This window comes from Rhagoletis pomonella, unplaced genomic scaffold, assembly GCF_013731165.1.
Source record: "Rhagoletis pomonella isolate Grant_MI unplaced genomic scaffold, Rhpom_1.0 Rhpom_scaffold_00005, whole genome shotgun sequence".
NCBI lineage: Eukaryota > Metazoa > Arthropoda > Insecta > Diptera > Tephritidae > Rhagoletis > Rhagoletis pomonella.
In genome coordinates this window covers 43,256,025-43,265,585 of record NW_023458559.1, presented here as the reverse complement: position 1 = coordinate 43,265,585, position 9,561 = coordinate 43,256,025, and the positions used below count along the sequence as shown (strand labels likewise).

At 36.4% G+C, this 9,561-nt stretch overlaps 1 protein-coding gene across 1 annotated transcript in view; it reads left to right on the top strand.

Annotated features, from left to right (window-relative positions):
• LOC118738996 (vacuolar protein sorting-associated protein 13D-like) overlaps window positions 1-9,064 on the top strand; it is a 35,432-nt gene extending 26,368 nt beyond the window's left edge. The window contains exons 14-19 of the mRNA XM_036470072.1: window positions 34-246; window positions 316-1,188; window positions 4,607-4,921; window positions 5,030-5,533; window positions 7,494-8,612; window positions 8,793-9,064. Coding sequence (XP_036325965.1) covers window positions 34-246; window positions 316-1,188; window positions 4,607-4,921; window positions 5,030-5,533; window positions 7,494-8,612; window positions 8,793-8,849 — 3,081 coding nt within the window. The 3' untranslated portion in view covers window positions 8,850-9,064. The remainder of the gene's footprint in view (window positions 1-33; window positions 247-315; window positions 1,189-4,606; window positions 4,922-5,029; window positions 5,534-7,493; window positions 8,613-8,792) is intronic.
• The last annotated feature ends 497 nt before the right edge of the window (window positions 9,065-9,561 follow it).

Sequence of the window (9,561 nt, the reverse complement as noted above, 5' to 3'; positions counted from 1 at the left end):
ATAAATAATTTCCTAATTTTTATTTTTTTGTAGTGGTGCAAAAGCTTTAACATACACAAAGAAACTTTCCAGCGACAGTTGCGTGCTGAAAGATATAAAGGCTGCTATGCCATTGGCGTAAATATACGCAGAGGTCGTGGTTTATATTCTTGGACGACTTTTATAATTCTATCGCCTCGCTATCAGCTTTACAATAAATCCACGAGAAAGTTGGAGTTTTCACAAAAGTGTGATATTAAAAAACCGGTACTTGCATACATCTACCTATAACTCCTACAATTACATAAAAGCAACTCTTTCTAACCCTTTGACTAGGACAATGCCAACGCTGAGCACATAATATCAGCATTACCGGGCTGTAATTTCCCCTTTCACTGGCCGAATTACGAGCAGGAGCCGCTGTTGTGTGTGCGCATAAGCGATGTCAGTTGTTGTCATTGGTCACACGGCATACCCATCAACGAAGTACATTCCATATACATAAACGTACGCAATGATTTGGGTGAAATGATCTTTTTGCGTTTGGAAGTGATCTCCAAAGGCGCCACATACTTCTTTCTATTCAGCGATGCGTACACTCTACCACCACCCATACGCATTGACAATTACTCGGAAATAATGATACATTTCTATCAGTATGCTTGTAAGCCTCACTGGCGCTCAACAGTGCGCCCGCAATCATCGCTGGCATACGCCTTAGATGACCCCCTGGGTGCGCATATGCTACAGATTGAGGCACCCGGTGGTAATACGATTGAGTTTGCGCTCAACAAAATGGAAAGTTCCAGCAGCATCACATATGCTAATTTCATTTATATTGCATTCAAGGAAACATTCGCCTATACGGAGAGTGAAATGGCTCAATTGGGTATCGAGGGACAGCAACTTGTATTGGCTGTACGCGATAAAAAGGTTGTTGTGGCGCATAAGTGCACAGGTGATCGTTCGCAACTTTGGCTAATGAACACGTGCGGTCAGTTAGAACACGAAGGGTCATCGCCTCCTACGGAATTTGGTAAATACAGTGAATCGAATAGCTTTCGTATGGTGTTGGATGTGGAAAGGGCACTAAATCCGAATGATTATACAAATTTGGTAATAAGACCGCCAAATAAGCAACGCGTGACCACACAGCGGTGGCGTTTCGAGAATGGACGATTGATGTGTCATACGAATATGTGTGTGCAGGTAAGTGTAAAGAGAAGTTTGGAGTAGTGTAGTGCATTTATGCATACAAGTACTTACATGTATAAAGAATTGGGTATAAGATTAAACCAAACCAGAGATCTTTTAAAATATGTATGTGTTTTTATAAAAATTCAGTCAGAGTGGCGAAACATTTGCGAGCCCAACATATTTCGAAAAATCTCAAAAAATACCGAAAATTCCCGAAAAAGTGTTTTTAAATTTGTATAAAAAATATTTTTTTATACAACAGTTGTATTGAAGTTTTGAATAATTGAAATGGATATTTAGAATGAACATAAAAATGTGGATATCACGAAATGTTTATCAAAACTGTCTTGACCCAGGTTCAGAGTTCGTAAATACTTATCATTGAGGAGTGAAATATCCCTCACTCGCCTCAATACAACTCAACTCAAAGCGCTTCCTTTTGCTTATTTCATTGCTGCTGAAAAACAAACGAGCGAGCATTCGTTAATCTCCGAATGAGCAAACAAATCGTTGATTTGTGTTTCTCTTTCGTTACTCTCACAACATGCGCCCTTCAAAAGCATCAGACCCTACATGGTACAATCATTACAGGTATTGTCTTCCCAGAGAGTTTTGCTTAACATCGAAATTCATGCTCTCTTATTTTCATTTTGACGCATTTCAATGTTGATTCTTTTACTTTTAGTTGGCTTCGCTTTTGATTTTCGCTCAATTTGATTTTTATAATTTTTCAAAAGAAAAGAAAAAACGTTTGAAATTAAGAGAGCAATAAAAATTTTTTAATTGTTTACTAAGCAAATGTTTATTCTTCGGCTTTTACAAATTCTGTAAGAAGGTTTGTTTAAAAAAATACGTGGACATATATGTTACATGGTGTACAGAAATATCCCTTTTCCCTTACAGTAACCCTTTTAGTGTGGGCAACAATGATGTTTTTCAAATAAGGCAGATCGAAATATGCGCTCTCTGGGAAGACAATACCTGTAATTATTGTACCATGCCTTGGCCTAGAATAAAATGTCTTCAAAATGGGAAGATTTTTTGCTGACGATGTTGAGCATTTTCTTGCTTTTTTTATACATACATACATATATTAAAAATCAACCTGAATTTTAGCCACTTAAAACATGCACTTTGTTATATTAAAATCGAGAGGGCTATAAAACTGCGAACTCAAATTCGGTGTGAAAATTGTTATTAAAAAGTTTAAAATTGTGATGAAAATTCGCTGAATTTTTCTTAATTCTGTCAAAAGTATAAAATTTTGATATACGTGGTTTTTCTTGTATTATGAGCTTTATATTTATAAAAAAATAAAGAAAATTTACCATGACAAACATTTTGAATATCGTAATAAAAATCAATGCCAAAATACTCTTGCTCGTTACTGTATTCCTGCAAATGTGTAATTTTTAAGTTAAGTTTGTTTGCTGAAAAATTGCTGAATTTTCTTTAATTTTGTACAAACAATGCAATTTTGATTTACATTAGAATGTGATGTCTTGCATGTGCATATTTCGATGCATGCGAATTCACAACAATAAAATGCGAATGGTTGCCATGGTAGCAAGCATAAAATTTGCAATTGCACCGAAATATGCAAATGAAAGACCATATGCTCCCATACCCTTACAGTTTGTTTTTTTAGAATGAGCTCTGTATTTATAAAAAATTTGCGAGCTAAATTGACCACGAAAAACGGTTATTGTATTTCTGCAAATGAGTTATTTTTAAATTCATTTGCAGTTCATTCTAAGTTTGATGTTTCAATTTACATGTTTTTGTTGCGCTCTGAGCTCCATATTTATAAAAAATTTACCATGAAAAACCGTGATGGTATTTCTGCAAATGTGTTGTTTTTATTAAATAAATAACAAAATTTAGGTAGCGTATGCATTTCATTTGACTAAGTGTTCAGATTTCACATCCATATATTTATCATAGAAAATTTCAAATAACGAAAAAATACTTATCACTGATAAATTCAAACACTTTTCAGCTCAAATAAAGAGCGCATCATTTGCAAACCGCGGGGGTGAAAACTGTGCAGATGTTCTCACAACGCTAAGCACTCTTTGTATACGAACGAATGAGTAATACAAGTGTTTGAGGAGTGTACGCAAGAGCGTTGCATTCAACGATTTACTCTAAAAATATTTTGCATAGTTTTTTTTTTTTTTGAGTGATAACTCGAAAGAGCAAGAGCGAATTTTGAGCGATCTTAGCACTCTGCCCAGGTTAGATGCATTCCCATGTCAGCCTCTTTTGAGTAATGAGAATAACTTGTGTTTCATTTGCCCAAAGGCTGCTTTTCCGAACATTTAACGTCGGTGTATCCTACCAATCGTGGTTGATGCCTGGAGTAATAATTTGCAGTGCTTCTGCTTCGGCTGGTATAGTATTTCTTTTTCGTCTACCAGTGGTGGGTACATCCGAACTCCAGGTGTATAGCCCTGTCTTCGGCCCACAATTGGCATATGGCGCCTCCCAAACCGTACTGAGCTGGTCGCTGCTTTTCACGGAAAACCGGGTGATTTCAAGGAATTTTGGAACCTGGTAAACTAGCACAGGTCAATCTAGATCCGACAGGTCAATCTAGATCCTTCAGTTCATAAAGCAAAATATCGACTGAAGTCCCGGTCGCTTGCGGAAAAGCCTCCAAACTCAATGGTCCCTGGAATGTGCATGTTGATATAGAAAATGTTTGGTTTTGCGATAGTTGAAAAATACGGTCTAACGTGGTGAGTTCTTCTGCATTACTGTTTAATGTTAAGCTTTCGAATGTCCCCCACCCGTCAAGGGAAGTTTCACTGATCTCATACGCTGTCGAATGTTTGATACTGGCGCCCGGCAATGGTGTTCATGATCAGCTAAAGGCGATCTATAATTGAGCATTCACGTCGAAGCCACACGAATACTTTGGGGGTTGCCTTTGCCAGCTTGCTCTTCGTTTCCGTGCAAACAACAGAAATTGCCAATTAAGTGCGTTGGGGTCAAACTAGTCCCCATAAACGCTCGCCGGCAGTGATTGGAACGAAGGCCTAATAATGTTACTGGCAGCATACAAAGCAATTAGCTGAGTGGTGCCATGGTGCAATATACGAAATTACAGACCTATCTAAATAGCTCACTTCGGACATCCATGAAATACCTTCTGATGGCGCCTGAATACTATTTGCATAGAGTAAGGCCTCATTGCTCTCTTTTCGGCAACATCGAACTCAGTTATAAGTTTTTCTTGGTTCCCACGAAAATCAGACTCTGGTGGATTCAGCAATACATTGTTCCGAATATTTTTAGAAAATGGTTGACAACTAAGAAACAAAAACGCCAATGTGATAGTCCTCCGCTTTTTCCAAAAAAAATTATACAAAAAAACATATAACAAAAAGTATATTAAAAAACAAAACATATCTGTATGCTTACACAGGTCCGTAATGGCGTATTCGGTTTACGACCCGGCTCTGAGGTCGTCCTTGGCCGCATACAATCGAGCTCGCGCGCCGCTAGCTGTGATAATGTCCCATTTGAGCAAAGCATTGAAATTCAGAAATTACGTCCTGGTTCTGGCCACTTGGAGGTTTTAAGCAAAATGGATGGTCCCATACGAACCATACAAATTCATGATGTTAAACTAAAACCAGAAGATATAGCGCTAACACCAGATCCCAATTGGAATCATGCATCGATCAGCAGTCGTATGACTGTGGATGAACACAAGGGCAGTGTTTTCGATGAATTTTCGGTAAGTTTCTGGCCTGAGATTCATGCGCTCATATGTAATTCTAATTTGCAATTTATTTCTCCGACTTATTGTTTCGATCCTTTTGCTTTGTTCCTTCCTTCCATTTAGCTAAAAGTCGATTTACAGAAAGGCATAGGCATTTCGGTCGTAACACGTCAACCTTGCGAAGAACTCGCCTTTATTACCTTGGAGACCATTATAATAGATGTGCATTCAACACGCTTTATCAAATCATTCGAATTCAAAGTGGCCGATTTGCAAATTGATAATCAATTATTGGATACTTCTTGCCCGGTGCTGTTGCATACAGTACGCACAACAGGCGATGATCAGCCCAGTAGCGCATTAATTTTGAAAACGAAACTCTTGCCAAGCCCCAATAAAAATGCGATTATATTTGAGTATCTAACATTCGATATCAGCCCATTTGTGTTGATACTCGAAGAACGTTTGATTCTAAAGACCGCCTACTTCTTCGGCTTGGGCAAGGTAGATAAATACAAAACGAATACGAAGGAGTACGATCACGGATTGCAAAATATCGAAGAGCTGTCACTTTCCATGAATCCACGAAGGTTTTACTTTGAGTCACTAAACATTGGATCTGGTCAGGTGAGTGGGAAGAGATTAGTTATACAGAAGTTATGTATGTATGTATGTACATACATATATGTATATATGTATGTGGGGAGTACGAGGCGTTGTTGTGAAACAAGTCATAGGCAGACTTAAAAAAAAGCAGATATTGCATAAATTTCAGGGACTGTAATGGTTGCGATCTGTGTAGTAAAAATTAAAATTTGACTGTTAAAATTGGATTTTTATTTTTCTGATCCAATTCAACCGTCATTTTATGATTTTTTAATTTTCGATAAATTTTTTATCATTATTTTGAATTTTTTTTCGGTCATATAACCGTGATTTTCAGATTTAATTTTTAAGATAAAAAAAAATTTTAGTCGGTCAGAAAAACGCAGTCCCCATCATAACGGCTACAAATATTCGAAAAAAAAAAAAATGAAAATCCAAAATAATGATTATTTTTATCGAAAAAATTTAAATCACGAAATAAATACCGATTAAATTTGACCGAAATAATAAAAATTAAATTCAAATATTATTCTTGATCGAAAAAATAAATATATATAGAAAATATCGATTTTGCAATAATCTAAAAACAAAAATCTTGATACTGTCGGTCCCTGTCATTTTTATTTTGTCGATATTTTTATTGCTTGGCTTTTATATGTACGTATAAGTATGCATTTAGCTATTGATATCATTATTGTTACTGTTATCAACATTTCTATTATCTATGTCAATATCGATTGTTATCGTTATTTCATGGTTTTTCAATATTTTATCGATGTGTTTTTTTTATAGATATCGATACTATTATTGTTACTGTTATTGAAATACCATCATCTTTATCAGTATCGATTATGTTATCTAACGATATCCTTACTTTTATCGTTATTGATTTTATCAATGAAATCGTAAAAACATAATTATTAGTTTCGTTGTCGATATAATTACTGTTATAATTCAATTGTTGTTATAGGCAAGCTTGTTTTAATCTATATACACTGCTATGTATGTAGATATATATCATTATGGTTAACGATAACAGTATCGTCATGGATATACATTTTTTTATCATTATAAGTTTCCTCACTAATATTGTTATCGAAAAAAATATTGTATTTTGTTTTGGTGGGCTACTTATCGGTTACCAAAAATGTTTCAAATCAATCAAAGAATTTATTTTGAACTCTCAAAGCTAAGGTTTCCAGCGGGGATCGGGGGATTTATAATAAAACTCATAATTTAACCGTTAAAATTGGATTTCTATTTTTTCATCAAATTTTTATTTTTTTATGATTTTTGTTTTTATTTATTTTTTATGTTATTTTTTTCGGTCGTATTTTGATCGTTATTTTTGATTTATGTTTATTTTTGATCATGATTACAGTTATACGCAATGCGAATTCATATAAGGTGGTGTTGTTTCATCAGCTCTGAGTAGCGTTTGATTGTCAAAATTTTGTATTTCGCTAGTGAGTGAGTGAAAACGTGAGAGTGTTTTTATTTTCTGCCGCAGAAACAAAATTTTGTATATGTTGAATCGATACTACTTTATATTAATTCGCCTTGGTTTTACGCCGACCCCGAACCTTCTTTATATTTTTATGGGAAGCTGTTTTTCATAGGAGAAATACACTCGGAGGTTTGACATTGCCTGCCGAGGGGCGGCCGCTATTATGAAAAACGTTTGTTCTTTTGTTTTTATGCTAGGTGGAAACTGCGATCGATCCCAGGCCCTGTAAATCGGCCATAAAAAGCAGCCTTCATTATAACGCTTAAAAAAGAAAAAAGTTAAAATGCAAAATAATGATTATTTTGGTCGAAAAAATAAAAATCCAAATATAACGATTTTCTTAATCGAAAAATAAAAAATCAATAACGATTTTGCAATAATATAAAAATAAAAACCTTGATTTTTAACGGGACTTATCGGTCACTGGTTTATAGCCGACTAAAAAAAATCCCTTTTCTTTTTTTTAAACAACAGGTTCGTGTCTCCGTCTTTACGGCTCCGAAATTAACACCAGAACTATTCGAAACTAAGAAGGTGCTTGGCTTAACTTTAGTAAAATTCGAAGACGCACTTATAGAATTCGATAAGTTCTGCGATAAGCATCACTTTGAGCCTTTAGAGGTATATCTAAAGGCAATCAAAAGTCATTATGTTAACCAAATCAAAAGGCATGCCGCCTCTATACTGGGCAGTGTCGACTTTCTTGGCAATCCGCTTGGCTTTGCCAATGATCTCTCCGAAGGTGTCTCCGGTCTAATATTTGAGGGTTCCGTTAAGAGTCTTGTTAAAAATGTCACACATGGCATTTCAAATTCCACTGCCAAACTAACCGAAACGCTATCGGATAGCTTGGGACGTGTAATGCTCGACGAACATGACAATGAAACACGTCAACGCATACTCGAGATACAATCGAATACCTCTGGGAATCATTTGGCAGCGGGTCTTAAGGGTTTCGGCTTTGGTCTGCTCGGTGGAGTCACGAGCATAGTGCGACACACTTATACGGGCATACAATCTGACGGCTTTCCTGGCTTACTAAGCGGCCTAGGCAAGGGATTGGTAGGCACGGTGACTAAACCCATAATTGGTGTGCTGGATTTGGCATCGGAAACGGCGAGTGCAGTGCGTGAGACGAGCAAAACTTCGGGTCGCATGTTGCCAGATCGCAAGCGTTTGCCGCGTTGTGTGACTGGTGCGCCCGGTGGACTACTGCCCTCCTACTCATATCGACAGGCGAAGGGTCAACAATATTTATATATAATAAATCGTAGAAATTTCACCGAGAAACTCATGTCTTATGAACCGAGTTTGTGCAATGATAAAGATGCCAAATTGCGTCTGCTCGTAACCACCGAATTCATACGCATATTTTCACGTTGTGAAGAGGATCCGGCTATAATGTTTGAATGTCATTTAAGTGAGGTGCTCTCTTGCCATCCGCTGACCACAAATGCGGCTAACTCTGCAGCACCGGGAGGTAGCAAAAATACACCCAGTTATTATATTGAAATTTCCACTAATCTGCCGAAGATCACACGACCGCGGGTCAAATGTCAAACTGAGGACGTAGCGGAACGTGCGGCACGTTGTGTAAGTATGAGGATGGATTGCTAAATTTCAACGGTTCAATAAGTCTAAGGCATAAAAAAGTGAAGTTATGCTCGGACTTAGTTTACTGAGTAATTTGTGTACAAGTTCAACTTCACTTTTTATGCATTATGTTCGTTGTTGGTGACGTGAGCGAAAATGAAAACTTTTTCCTGTTTTCAGATCAACTATGCTAAAAGTGTCTTTGATGAGCGCGAACAATCTGTGACAAGTGAATAACGGCGATTTACCACTGTTAGTTCATATACATAAATATAGTGTATTGTAATATTAAGTGTTGATACTAATATATTATTTAGTGTATATATGTATGTACGTATCTTGTAATTTATATAAAGTATTTAAGTATTATAAATAATGTATGGCGGGCATTAAAAAACAAATTCGACTGCAAAATATTATTTATCTATGGAAAGAAAAATGATGATGGTATTTTATTCTCATTTTCGTTGTTGGTGTTTCCGACAGGGTAGGAGTGTGATGTAATGTGGAACGATTTTCCGTCATCCCTTGTCAAATTTGGTTTGGAGACAAACCGGTTTCGGCGTTGTGCCATCTTCAGTGTCAGTTGTCTCCAAACCAAATTTGACAAGGGATGACGGAAAATCGTTCCACATTACATGGTAGTTTATCTTTATCCTCTTTCGTCGTGGTGAAAGCGCAAATGAGCGAGATGTTGAAGAGTCTCCCTTTGATGGGTATCGTAGCGAAACGCTCTCACTCACGTTTTTCACCCCTATCACCAGTTATGTTATTTATTTTAATATCTACATACATAGATATGTAAAGTTAAAATACAGATTTGTTTTTATTATTACAAGCTTTTATTTCACTTGCTCTGTATGTATGTATGTATGTATTTATGTATGTATGTATGTATGTACTGTTGTCCACATAATAATAGGGGTGGGATATTTTGACCAGTATTGGC